Here is a 15,211-nt window from a genome sequence, read left to right as displayed (position 1 = left end):
CCCAAATGTAGAATACACATTCTTCTCAAGTGCATATGGAACATTCTCTAGGATGGATCACATGTTAGGCTACAGAACAAGTGTCAAAAAATTTAAGAGTCTGAAATTATATCAAACATCTCTTCTGACCACAGCGGTATGAAACTAGAAATCAGTTACAAGAAGAAAACTGGAAAAAACCACAAACACATGAATACTAAACAAAATGCTACAAAGCCAATGAATCAACAAAGAAATCAAAGAGGAAATTAAAAAATACCTTGAGACACATGAAAATGGAAACACAACTTTCCAGCATCTATGGGATGCACAACATGTAGTTCTAAGAGGGGAGACTGTAGCAATACGGCCTGCTTCAAGAAACAATAAAAAAAATCTCAAATTAAAATATAGCTTTTATACCTAAAGGCACTAGAAAAAGAAGAACACAACAAGCCCAAACTTAGTAGAAGGAAGGAAATAATAAAAGTCAGACTGGAAATAATGAAATTGATACTTTGTCTTTTCTTCCTCTTTAGAGGGTCTTTTGTAGAGCAAAAGTTTTTAATTTTGAGGAAGTCCAATTTATAGATTTCCTTTTAAGGATTATGCTTTTCTTATACATAAGGAGCTAGAAAAAGAACAAACAAAACTGAAAGTTAGTAGAAGGAAATCAAAGATTAGAGCAGAAATAAATGAAAGAGAGACTAGGAAAAAAGAAAAGATCAATGGAACTAAGAGATTTTTTTTGAAAATATAAATAAAATTGAAAAACCTTTAGTCACACTTAATCATGAAAAAAAAAAGAGAGGGCCTAGGTAAAGTGAGAAATGAAGGAGGAAAAGTAATAACTTATACCATATCAGTGTGAGGAATCATAAGACTACTGTGCCAACAAATTGGACAACATAGAAGAGATGGATAAATTCCTAGAAACAGAAGTCTTCCAAGACTGAATCATGAAGAAATAGAAAATCTGAACAGACTGATTACTAATAAAATTCAATCATTAATCAAAAACTTCCAACAAACAAAAGTTCAAGACCAGATGACTTCATAGGTGAATTCTAACACATCTAGAGTTAATACCTATTTTTTCAAACTATTCCAAAAAATTGAAGAGGAAGAAACTCTTCCAAACCCATTCTACAAGGCCAGCATTAATTACTCTGATACCAAAACTAGACAAAGACACTATAAAAAAGAAAATTATAGGTCATTATCTCTGATGAATATAAATATAAAAATATTCCAAAAAAAGTAGCCATCAGAATTCAACAGTACATAAAAGGATCATAACTATGATCAACTGGGATTTATTTCAGAGATGCAAGAATTGCTCAGTAACAGCAAATCATTCAACATGATACACCATGTTAACAAAACGAAGAATAAAAATCATATGATCTCAGTAGATGCAGAAGAAGAATTTGACAAAATTCAACATCCGTTTATGATAAAAATTCTCAACAAAGGGTATAAAGGGAGAATACCTCATCATAATAAAGATCGTTAGTGATAAATCCACAGCTAACATCATACTCAGTGGTAATAAGCTGAAAGATTTTTCTCTAAGATCAGGAAGAAGGCAAGGATGCCCACTCTTGCCACTTTTATTCAACATACTATTGGAAGTCTTCATTATAGCAGTCAAACAAGAAAAATAGAAAGCATCCAAATTGTAAAGAAAGAAGTAAAAGTGTCAATATTTGCAGATAACATGATACTATATATAGAAAACCCTAAAAAAAAAAACCCCAAAACCCTAAAGACTCCACCAGAAAATATTAGGATAAAGAGATGAATTCCATAAAGTTGCAAGACAAAAAAAATTAATATACAAAATTGTTGTATTTCTGTATACTAATTACAAACTATTAGAAAGAGAAATTAAACAATCTTGTTTACTGTTGTGTCAAAAAAAAAGCCTAGGAATAAATTTAACCAAGAAGATGAAAGGCCTGTACTTTGAAAACTTGATATTATTTTAAAGAAATAGAGGATTATACAACAAAGGAAAGATATTTGTGTCCATGGATTGGAATAATTAATATTGTTAAAATGTCCATGCTACCCAAAGCAATCTATAGATTCAATGAAATCCGTCAGATACCCATGGCATTTTTCACAGAACTAGAACAGATAGAATCATAAAATCTGTATGGAACCAGAAAAGACCTCATATAGCCCAATCTTAAGAAAGAACATAAAAGCTTGGTTATCACACACTTCACTGATTTCAATTCATACTAAAAAGCTATAGTAGTGAGAACAGTATGGTACTGGCACAAAAACTGACAACATAGATTAATGGAGTAGAATAGACAGCCCAGATATAAACCCACTCTTTTATGGTCAATTAATCTGTGACAAAGGAGACAGAATATATGATGGGGAAAAGACAGCCTCATTAGTAATTGGTGTTGGGAAAGCCGGATAGTTATATGCAAAGGAATGAATCTAGACCATTTCCTCACACCATATGCAAAAATACACTCAAAATAGATTAAAACTTAAGTATAGAACATAAGTATAAGACCTAAAACCATAAAATTCCTAGAAGAAAATGTAGGTAGTACTTTTTTTTGACATTGGTAAGTATTTTTTTTTCTGATCTTCTCAAGTGAGGGAAACAGAAGCAAAAATAAGCAAATTGGACTACCTCAAGCCAAAAAGCTTACGCACAGTGAAGGAAACCATCAACAAAAGGGAAAGACAACCTACTGAGTGGGAGAATATATTTGCAAATGATATATATTTTAATGGGTTAACATCCAAATTATGTAAGGAATACATACATCTTAATAACAAAAAAGCAAACGGTTTGATTAAAAAATGGGTAGAGGACCTAAGGAGACATTCTCCCAAAGAAGACATATAGATGGCCAGCAGGCACATGAAAAACTGCCCACCATCACTAATCATCAGGGAAATGCAAATTAAAACCATAATGAGATATTACTTCATACATGTCAGAATAGCTGTTGTCAAAAAGGCCACAAACATCTGATGTTGGTGATGTGGAAAAAAGGCTACTGTCTTGCACTGTTGGTAGGAATGTAAGCTGGTGCTCCTACTATGGAAAACAATGTGGAGGTTCCTCAAAGCATTAAACGTAGAAATACTATAGGATTCATCGATTTCATGTCTGGTTGTTTATCTGAAGAAAATGAAAACACTAATTCGAAAATTATGAAATTTTGTTACATTTTCACCTAAGTACTTCATTTTGGGGGGTGCTATTTTAAATTCTCTCTTTTTTTTAACTTCAAATTCCAATTGTTCATTGCAGGTATATAGGAATCCAGTTGTTTATATCGACCTTGTATCCTGTGAACTACATCTAGGTAGCTTCTTTTTCATCTTTTAGATTTCTTGGGACTTTCTACTTAATCTTGTCAGCAGATAGGGTCAGTTTTACTTCTTTCTTTCCCTCTGTGTGCCTTTTAATTCCTTTTCTTGCCTCATTACACTGGGTAGGACTTAATGTATTTTTTATTATTTTGAAGAAGATCATGATAGCAGACACCTCTTGGTGTTTCCGATGTTAGTGGGAAAGCATTCACTCTTTCACCATTAAGTATGATGGTATCTATATAAGGTTTTTGTAAATGTTCTTTATCAAATTGAGGAAGTTCCCCTCTATCCCTAGTTTTTTTTTAAAGTTATATTTTTATTGAGATAGTTATAGATTCACATGAAATTGTAATACTAATATAGAACTCTTATATACTTTGCTCAGTTTCACATGGTAGCAACATTTTATAGAGGTATAATATATCATTATAATCAGGTTAATGATCTCTACCAATCTGATTGAGATTTTCTTAGTTTTATTTGTACTTTTGTGTTTTTGTTAAGTTCTGTACAGTTTTATTACCTGAGTTGATTCATATATTCATTACTCCAGTCGAGATACAGATTCCTCATCTTGTGCTTTTTATAATCAAACTCAGCTCCCTACTCCTACTCCTACCTGTGCCTAACACCTGGCAATCACTAATCTGTCCTCCATTTCTAAAATTTTGTCATTTTAAACATGTTCTATAAATGGAATCATATAGTATATAACCTTTTGGTATTTTTTTTTTCATTTAGCACAATTCCCTCGAGATTCATCCAAGTTGTTGCATGTGTCAATAGTTATTTTCTTTATATTGCAATGTAGTGTTCTATGTGAATGTACCACAGCTTGTAACCATTTACCTGCTAAAGGATATCTGATCATCCCAGATTTGGGCTATTACAAATAAAGCTGCTGGGGGTTTTGATGGGGGTTGCATTCGATCTGTGGATTGCTTTGGGTAATGTGGTCATTTTGATAGTGTTGATTCTTCCAATCCAAGAGCACAAGAAATCTTTCCATTTCTTTGTGTCATTTCGATTTTTGGAGTATAGGTAACCTCCTTGATTAAGTTTATTTCTAAGTATTTTGTTGTTTTTGATGTAATGGAAATGTCTCTGCCAGTTACAAATTTCTGGTTTTTGAAGTGGAAAAGAAGTGAATGAAGGGCTGCAAATGGCAAAATATCCTTCTTTGTTATGGGTGAGGTGTATTCCATTACATATGTGTGTGTGTGTGTGTGTGTGTGTGTGTGTGTATACACACACACTGCATCTTCATTTTCAATTCAAGTATTGATGTGCACTTAGGATGCTTCCATATCTTGGAAGTTACAAATAATGTTGCTGGTAATAGCAGGATGTATGTATCTTATTGAATTAATTGTTATTTTGTGGTTGGCTTTGATATTCCTTCAATAACTATGTAAGTTTAAAAAGCTAAAACTCTAAACATTCTTAGAAACAATGAACAGTACATACATGTAAATTAAAAAATATATGTGCAGTAAAAAAAATGATCTATGAAGCCATGAAAGACATGCAAGAAACTTAAAAGGCATATTACTAAATGAAAGAAGCCAGTCTGAAAGGCTGCAAACTGTATGATTCCAACCAAATGACATTCTGGAAAAGGCACAGCTACAGAAACAATAAAAAGATTGTGGTTTCCAGGGTTTTGGGAAGAGGGAGGGAGGGAGGAATGAATAAATGGAGCACAAGGGATTTTTAGGGCAATGAAATTACTCTGTATGATACTATAGTGGTGGCTACATGTCATTATGCATTTGTCAAAACCCATAGAATGTACAACATCAAGAGTGAACCCTAATGTAAACTATGGACTTTGGTCGATAATAATGTGTCCATGTTGGTTCATCGATTGTACCAAATATGCCACACTGATGAGGGATGTTGAGGGGAGGGGAGTATATGTGGGTGGGGAGGGCTATATGCTAACTCTCTGTATTTTCTGCTCAATTCTGTTGTGAACCTGAAACTACTCTAAAAGAATAAAGTCTATTAAAAAAAAAAAACAAAACGGCATGTGGCTCCTCACATACCTGCATTACAACCCAGATGCCTCAGCCAGCGTGCTGTTGCAGGTGTAGACTAACTACTTTAGGGCAGCCTAATGGATGGGCTTTTATTCTACGCTTTCTACTCTTTGGGTGTTAAAATGTCTTTTCTCCTGGGAAATAAGAGTGATGAGAGTATCCATAAATAAACAACAGAGAGTTGTTTGATTAAAAAAAACAAATAAAGCTGCTGTTAAACATTCGTGTACAGGTTTTCATGTCAACATAAGTTTTCATTTCTCTGGTATATATATGCCCAGGAATTCAGTTGGTGGGGTGTATGATGGTTGCATATTTATTTTTATATTTTAAGACACTCCTAAACTGTTTTCCAGAGTGGCCACACCATTTTATATTCTCACAGCAGTGTAAGAATGATCCATTCCTCTACATCCTTTCCAGCATTTGGTTTTACCACTGTTAAAAAAAATAGACTTTCTGATACTTCGTGATATTACAGTGTGATTTTAATTTGCATTTCCCTAAGGACTAATAAAACTTTTAACACCATTGTTGAGATATAATTTACATAGCTTACAATTCACCAAAGTGTACAATTTAGAAGTTTTTAGTATGTTCACAGATACATGCATCCATCTCCACAGTAAATTCTATAATGTTGTTATCACCTGAAAAAAAAGCCCTGTACCCTTAGGTATCGCCTCCTATCCTCAGCCTTAACTAACCACCAACCTACTTTCCTGTCTTTATAGATTTCGCTATTTCAGACCTTCTTATGAATGACATTGTATAGCACATGGTCCTTTGTGACTGGCTTTTTTCACTTAGCATAATGTGTTGAAGATTTATTTATGTTTTAGTGTCTATTAGTACTTCATTTCTTTTTATGGCCAAATAACATTTTTTATATGGATATACCACCTTTGTTTGATTTGTTGATAGACAATAACAGCTTGTTTCTACCTTTTGGCTATTATGAATAATGCTACTATAAACATTTGTGAACAGGTTTGTGTGTGACCATATATTTTAACTTCTCTTGGTTATATGCCTAGGAGTGGAATTGCTGAGTTATACGGTAACTCTGTTAAATCCTTTGAGGAAATATCAAACTGTTTCCCACAGTGGCTGCACCACTGTGCATTCCCACCAACATGTATACGGATTCAGATTTCTCTGCGTTCATGCCAACAATCGTTATTATCTGACTTTTTAATTTGAGCCAACCCAGTACATGTGAAGTGGTGTCTTACTGTATTTGGCTATTGATATTGAGCATCTCTTTATGTGCTTATTGGTAATTTGTATATATTCCTTGGAGAACTAGCTATTTAGATCCTTTGCACATTTTTAATTAGGTGTTTATCTTTTGTTGTTGATGTATAAGAATTCTTTATATATCCTAGACTTTTTATTATGATAAAATATGCATGATATCACATTTACCATTTAACCAATTTTAAGTATACTGTTCTGTGACATTAAGTACATTCACATTGTTGTGTAACCATCACCACCATCTCCAGAAATTCTCCGCCTTCTCCAACTGAAACTCTGTACCGACTAAAATCACTAACTTCCCAGTCCTCTTTACCTTCAGTCCCTGGCAACTGCTGTTCTACATTCTGTCTCTATGTATATGAGTACTGTAGGAACCTCATATAGTGGGATCATACAATATTTGTTTTTTGTGTCTGGCTTATTTAACTTAGCATAATGCCTTCAAGGTTAATCAATGTTGTAGCATGTATCAAAATTTTCTTCCCTTTTAAGGCTGAATAGCATTCCATTGTGTGTGTGTGTGTGTGTGTGTGTGTGTTTAGTTTTATCATTCATCCGTCAGTGGGCATTTGGGCATTTGGGTTAGATACATGATTTGCAAATATTTTCCACCATTTTGTTGGTTTCCTTTAATTTTCTTAATTGTGTTTTTTGAAGCACATTTTTAATTTTGGTAAAGTCCAGTGTATCTAATTTTGCTTTTGTTGCTCATTCTGTTCTTATCATGCCTAAAAATCTATTACTAGATCCAGGGTCATGAAGATTTACCCCAATATTTTCTTCTAAGAATCTTATAGTTTTGATGCATTTGGAGTTAATTTTTATATGTGGTTGTAAGGCAGATCCTCAACTTCATTTGTTGCATGTGGATACACAGTTGTGCCAGCACCATTTGTTGAAAAGACTATTCTCTCCCTATTGGATGGTCTTGGCATTCTTGTTGAAAAATCAGTCGACCATATATATATGGGTTTATTTCTGGACTTTCAGGTTTTTTTTTTTAATATTATATCTTTTTTTTAGGAGGGATACTTAGATTTATTTATTTTTTGATGGAGATACTGAGGATTGAACCCAGGACCTTGTACATGCTGAGCAGGTGCTCTACCACTGAGCTATACCCTTCTCTTGGACTTTTAGTTCTTTTCCGTTGATTCTTAAGTCTGTCCTTTTGCCAGTACTATACTGTACTGATTATATTTGTTTAATAAGTTTTAAAATCATGAAGCGTAAGTCTTCCTGTTGTGTGTTTCCTTTTGAAAATTATTTTGGCTACTCTGGGTCCATTTTCATTCTACATGAATTTTAGAATGAGCTTATCAGTTTCTACAAAGAAGTCAAGTGGGATTCTGACAGGGATTGCCTTTTTTAAACTGTAGATCAGTTTGGGAAGTATTACCGTTTTAATGTTGTCTTCTATTTTATGAACATGCAGTGTTTTACCATTGATTTAAATCTTTCATTTCTTGAAATAATATTTTGTAGTTTTCAGAGTATAAGTTTTGTTAAGTTTATTTCTAAGCATTTTATTCTTTTTGATTCTATTGTAAATGGAATGTTTTCTTAATTTTATTTTCAGATTTTTCTTTGCAAGTATATAGAAATACAATTGATTTTTGTATATTATTCTTTTTAAAAAAATTTTTGGGGGGGAGGTGATGAGTTTGTTTATTATCATATATTTGTTAATAGAGGTAGTGGGGATCGAACCCAGGACCTATGCATGCTAAGCATGCACTCTAACTGAGCTATACCCTTCCCACCCTTGTATATTATTCTTATATTCTTCAACCTTTCTGAACTCACTTATTAGTTCTAATATTTTTTGGTGGATTCCTTGGGATTTTCTACATATAAGATAATGTTATCTCCAAAGATAGATAGTTTTGTTTCCTCCTTTTCGGTCTTGATGCCTTTTATTTCTATTTTCTCGCTCTGGCTAAAATCCCCGTTACAGTGTTGAAGGAGAGTGACACGAGCAGATTTCCTTGTCTTGTTCTGATCTTAGAGGGAAAGCATTAATTTTTTTTCTTACCATTAAGTATGATGTTACCTGTGGGTATTCTGTAGATAGTTGAGGAAGTTTTTAGAATTTTTAAAAATAAATTTTAATTTTTAGAGCAGTTTTAGGTTCACAGAAAAATTGAGTGGAAAGTACAGAAATTTTTGATGCATCTGTCTCTACACATGTACAGCCTCCCCCACTGTCAACATCCCTCACCACAGTTGCACATTTGTTACAATTGATGAACCTATTGTGATAAGTCAGTATCATCCAAAATCCATAGTTTGCATTAGATTTCACTACTGTAAAATCTAATTTTATTATACATTCTAGGGATTTTGACAAGTGTGTAATGACATCTATCATAATATCATACAGGTTAGTTTCACTGAACTAAAAATCTTCTGTACCATCTATCCATCCTCCCTTTTTCCCCTAACCCCTGGCGACCATTCATATTTTTACTGTCTCCACAGTTTTGTCTTTTCCAGAGTGTCATACACTTGGAATCATACAATATGTAGCCTTTTCAGATTGTCTTCTTTCGCTTAGTAATATGCATTTAAAGTTTCTCCATGTCTTTTCATGGCTTGATAACTTATTTCTTTGCAGAGTGGAATAATATTCCATTGTCTGGATGTACCAGTTATTTTATCCACTCACCGTCTGAAGGACATCTTGGTTACTTCTACATTTTGACAGTTATGGAAAAAGCTACTTATAAAGATGTTTCTATAAATAAAAAGATGTTTATAAGCATCTTTGTGCAGGTTTTTGAATAGACTTAGTTCTCAACTTATTTGGGTAAATATCAAGGAGTGTGACTGCTGGATCATCTGGTAAGAGAATGATTAATTTTCTAAGAAATTGCCAAAAGTGGCTGTATGCTCCACATCCTCAACATCATTTGGTGGTGTCAATGTTCCGCATTTTTTCCATTCTAATAGATGTGTAGTATTGTTTTAATTTCTGATTCCCTATTGACATATGATGTGGAACATCTTTTTATTTGCTCATTTGTCATCTGCACATGTTCTTTGGTAAGATGTTTTCAGATCTTTGCCTATTTTTAATCATGTTGTTTATTTTATTATTGTTGAATTTTAAGAGTTCTTTGTATATTTTAGATAATAGTTCTTTATTAGATATGTCTTTTGCAAATATTTTCTCCCAGTCTGTAGCAGAAAGATGTCTTTTATTGTTTGGAAGTTTTTGCTAGTATTTTATTGAGGGCTTTTACATCAATATTCATAAGTGATACCGGTTTGTAGATTTCTATTTTTGTGGTATCTTTTCTGGTTTCTATCCTACTGGTCTTGTGAAATGAGTTGGGGTGTGTTCCCACCTTTTTAGTAAAATTTTGTGAAGAATTGGTGTTAATTCTTTTTTTTCTTTGAACGTTTGGTGCAATTTAATGGTGAAACCATTTGGACCTTTATTTTTCTTTGTGGGTAGTTTTTTGATTACTAATTCAGTCTTTTCAGTTATACTTCTATTCACATGATCTATTCAGGAGTCCACTTCAGTAGTTTGTGTTTAGGAGTTTTTCCATTTCATTTAGGTTATCTGTTTTTTTGGAATAAGGCAATTGTTCGTGTTATTCCTTTATGATCCTTTTATTTCCTTAAGATAAGTAGTAACATCCCTTCTTTAATTTCTGATTCTAGTTATTTGAGTATTGTCTCCTTTTTCTCTTGGTTTATCTAGCCTAAGACTTTTTTCAATTTTCAAAAAAATGATTTTGGTTTTGTTGATTTTTCTCTGTTGTTTTTCTATTCCCTGTTTCATTAATTTCTGCTCTAATATTAATTATTTTCTTCCCTCTGCCTCCTGTAGATTTAGTTTGCCATTTTTTTAGTGTCTTATGGTAAAGGAAAATACAATTTATTAATAGTATGATTTTATTTTTAGTAGAATATGGAGCTTAAATTTTCTTTTAAGAGAAAAACCTTAAAAAAATTACACTAGGAAATGTTATGATACCAAACTGCTTTTTTTTTTATAAATGCTTTTTAAGAAGGAGTTAGTGTGTCAGAAGAGAGTGATTCTATTCAGGAAACTCTTCTAGGAATATTTTAATGTAAGTAAAGTATTACCAGTACTGCCACACTTCATAGATTGAAAAATGGGTTCATGGAATTATAGATTTTGGTGTTCTGTTTGATAATGTACCAAAGAGATAAATAGTGTTTTTATTTCTTCTCTTTTAAGATAAAATTAGTGGTTCTGGAAATAACTCTGATATGATGGAAAACAGCAAGGAAGAGGTAAGAATAATTTGAAGCATTTAAAAGATACTAACCAACTAGAGTATAGGTCATCGACTGCTTTTACTTAATGGATGCATGTGTTTAAGTTTACTGTTAAACTCAAGTATTATTATGTTACTTCATTTTGGGTAGTTGTCCATTTTTTGATAGTATTTATTGTTTTTGTTGTTATTGTGGTTTGCTTGCTTCAGCAGTATACCTAAAGTCAGACAACGGAAGGCTTGCAAACGGATAGGTATTTGAATGTTATTATATTGCAACAGTGATGCTCCAGGTGGTTGTTATAGGCATAACTCCATGGTTCTGAGATGTCTTAAAACCAGATAATTCAGAGTCTCTTAAACATTATTATATGAACCCATCCTGAAGTCCTTCACCCGATACCCAAGCCTAAACTATGGTTTTAGGATTCTTTCCGCCTAGTGTGAAGAACTAAATTCAATAAAATATACTGATTATACTGGCAAAATACTGGTCTATATCTCAAAAGAAATTATAGAAGGTACTCTGTGCTAGATGTTAGGATAGAGAAAGTAATACATTTTTCAATCTTTAAAACTTTCTACCTCTCTTGGGATCTGATTACCTCTACACCTTTTTTTTTTTGTCTTTGTTGACTTAGGCCAAGATCATAATACAGCAGTGTATCACCTCTACACCTCAAAATTTAACAGTAACAATTTTATTAAAAATTAATCTTAAATCAAGGAAACCTTAAGAGTAAACAAGAATTAGTTTTTGATGCTTCATTTAGAAAAATATTCTAGGTGTATAAATTATATCTCATTCTGTCACTGTATTAGAGATACTGGTGTAGGGAAATACTTAATTGTAGGGATGTTTCTTTGAGAGTTTTACTCACCTTTCTATTTATTTCTCACATTTAGGGAGCTAGCTCTTCAGAGAAGTCCAAATCATCAGGATCATCACGATCAAAGAGGTTGGTTGATGTTCAAGGGAAAAAAGTTTCTTTCTTTTTTTCTAAACTTCAGGTACTCTTGTTCTAAGTAAACTATTTTATACAAACATACATATTAAAAATGGGCTGTATAGTATATTGAATGCTTTTGTATCTATCATTTGACTTCAACAATTACCAATTCATTCTGACTTAATTTTAATTAAAAGTGTCTGGGGGATTTATTATATATTAGTGGCACTTGCAATATGTAGGTAATTTCTTTAAAAAAAAAGGAGAAAAGAGTAAATAAATTGGTAAATGCTTCATTGTGACTATGGTTTTTTTAGGGTTATATGAAATTGTCTAGGATGGGGAGTGTAGCCATCATAGTTATGAGAAAGTTATAAGATCAGATAGTAGTAAAAATACTTTTCTGTGTTAAATTGCCAAAGTGAATTGTACATAAAGACTGAAACTTCTTCCAAGTATACTGTAACACTAAGTTATTATGCATATACTGTGGAGTATAGCTTTTATTAGAAGTTTGCAGTTTATTCTATTGGACTTTCGTTTCTACAAACCAGTGGGAATGATTCTTAATAATCACAACTTACTTGTTATTAACTTACTCCCTAAAGTAGTGCTTCTTAAATAGAAGTTCTCTTCACAACCCCTGGTAGCTTTTTCAATGCACGTGACTTGGTCCTACCCCAGACTTACTAAATCATAATATTCAGTTCTACAGTATAGAAGTGTATGCTTCCTTAGGTGATTCTAATATGTATTCCTGGTTAAGAGCAATTGCTCAACCTAAACATGTTATTTATGTTCTTTGGGTGTTTTTCCAACTATCAGAAATGTCCATAATTCTGTGCACTTAATTCTTTCATAGGAAACCTTCAATTGTAACTAAGTATGTAGAATCTGATGATGAAAAACCTTTGGATGAAACTGTAAATGAAGATGCTTCTAATGAAAATTCAGAAAATGATATTACTATGCAAAGCTTGCCAAAAGGTAAAGTGTATTAATTTTTCATAAGAAGTTATGGTTGAAATGTATTTTTAAATGCCATTATTAAATTGGAACTTGATTACCATTAGTTGTGTGTAAAAAACCAAACTTGGCATTTTAATAGTGATGGTCTGGAAATGTATTAGGTAATGATAGTGTGTGTTACTGAGGTTAAAAATTTAGAATATTCAGTCAGATTTGAAAATAAAAAACCTTATTTTCTCTTTCAAATGGGTTTTAGAAATGGGATTTCATTTCCAAATTAAACTTGAATGTGGAAATTGGTTTAAAAGTTTAGTATATTAAGTTTTGGTTCAATAAATTTTAATGTGCTTATTTTATTGAAAATCAATGTCTGAAAACTTAAAAAAAAAAAACCAACCTTTATTCTAGTTTAGTCTTACTGCATTCGTAAATTCCCTAAGACTCAAAGCTGAAGTTAAACTATTGAAGAGAGATTTAGGTATATTTCTAGTAATTATGTTTTTAAAAGTGCCTTGTCACATTCCTCTCAACTGTTGTTCTAACCTTAAAATCTCATTGACCAAATTGAGGCCGGATGGAAGGAGGGAGGGAGAAGCCAAATGAAAATCTCAAACTTTTCATAGCCCAAGTCTGAGAGCAGTGTGATTACATGATGAGAGAATGACAAGGGTCTTGGTAATTTCTAGGTTTTTCAGAATCAAAGTTTAGATTTCTTTTCTTTACTGAATAATATGTCTAAGGCTCTTAGCAGTTTTTTCAAGTTTATTCTTACAGATCACTTACAGAAGTGTTTTACTGCTTTGTTCTCTGTCTATACTTACGTTTATGTGATATGTGATTTTTTGATTATGGAAGTTTAAAAAATGATGGATAGAAGATACTGCTTGACTAGGACAAGTAAGAAATTATAATAGATGAGAAATGAAATGAGGAAAAGAAATGAATGAGACAACGAAGAGAAATAAAAGGAAAATTGATAGGCCTACCATTTACTTGGCTTTGAAAATCATCGATGATATGTATTGGCTTTGGTGCCCTGGGGCAGAAACAACTAACATGGGAATTTGAGTTGAGTCCCGTGGGCAATGATTCACCTTGGAGTGTTACATTCTCAGTGGTTGTCGCTGGGAATCCTTAATGATGGCCACTGGGTAAGCTAAGAATTAAGAATTCAAATGTTTCTTTTAATGATACTGTGGAGGAAAGTTAGCATGGGATGTTACTAACCTGAACTAAAGGTAATTCTCTCCTACCAAACCAAAAGTTAATCTGTTTCATAAGAGTAAATTTGGTTGATTATAATTATTGTTACAATACTATATTGAGTATGTATAGGTACCAGACTCTTAAAAAATTAACTCATTTAATCCTCAAAACAATGCCGTAAGGTAGTTATTGTTTCTACTTGTAGAGATGAAGGAACAAATTCAGAGCTCAAGGAACTTTTTCAGCTTTAAATTGAGAAGCTAAGATTTGAACCCAGGTCTGCCTGAATCCAAAGCTAGTGAGTGCTCTTTCCACTCTGCTGCTTTGCTTCCATTTAGAGAAGAATCTTCAGAAATAAATCTATTTTTTTGTTAATTATAAATCTTTAGCTTTTTTCAAATGCCAGGGCTTCTCTGAGAGTATACATGTGAAATGATTGTTGTGAATAAAGATTTTTTTGTGTGTGTGTAGATTATTTAACTTTACCAGTTTGTAAAAACTCAGTCCTGTGTGCCCTGTCACCCCCCCCCCACTTTTCAGAGACTCAGAAATTCATTTAACTAGATGCTGTATCTTGCTGAAACCTACTTGCTGAATAACATAGACCCACGTTTCAGGGAGACAGCTCCTGACAACTACTAGATTTTATAGTCAGCCCTACATATCTGTGGGTTCCGCATTCACAGATTCAACCAACTGCAGATCAGAAATATTCAGGGAAAAAAATTCTGGAAAGTTCATAAAAGTAAAACTTGAGTTATTTGCCGGCAACTGTATTTACATAGTGTTTACATTGTATTAGGTATTATAAGTAATCTAGAGATGATTTAAAGTATACAGGAGAATATATGTAGGTTATATGCAAATACCATGCCATTTAATATAAGGGACTTGAGTATCCACGGATTTTGGTATCCAAGGGGGTCCTGGAACCAATCCCCCACAGATACCAAGGGATGACTGTTAATTGTTGCCAATAATGCTCAATTACTAAGCCCTGCAATGTGGGTAAATGGACCCCTTTTGCTATACCCCTGCTTTATTTGCTCTTGAGAGATTAAAATGAAAACTTAAATTAGCAGTCTGTCTCTTCAGTTCACATATTTTATAGGTCAGAAAGTACATTCTTTCTAAAAGATTCCCATGGAGACCAAAAATTGATCTCATTCTGCAATTTATTGTTAGAGCA

General features: G+C 32.8%; 1 protein-coding gene across 7 annotated transcripts in view; it reads left to right on the top strand.

Moving 5' to 3' along the window:
• Positions 1-15,211, top strand: part of ATRX (ATRX chromatin remodeler) — a 237,155-nt gene that overhangs the window by 61,596 nt on the left and 160,348 nt on the right. For all 7 annotated transcript variants that reach the window (XM_006218905.3, XM_006218906.3, XM_072955836.1 and 4 more), the window contains 3 exons: positions 10,858-10,913; positions 11,804-11,856; positions 12,710-12,834. In XM_006218905.3, coding sequence (XP_006218967.1) covers positions 10,858-10,913; positions 11,804-11,856; positions 12,710-12,834 — 234 coding nt within the window. The remainder of the gene's footprint in view (positions 1-10,857; positions 10,914-11,803; positions 11,857-12,709; positions 12,835-15,211) is intronic.

This window comes from Vicugna pacos, chromosome X (genome assembly GCF_048564905.1).
Source record: "Vicugna pacos chromosome X, VicPac4, whole genome shotgun sequence".
NCBI classification, from domain to species: Eukaryota; Metazoa; Chordata; class Mammalia; order Artiodactyla; family Camelidae; genus Vicugna; species Vicugna pacos.
The sequence above is the reverse complement of the archived record's forward strand: the minus strand, read 5'-3'. Positions and strand labels throughout refer to the sequence as shown.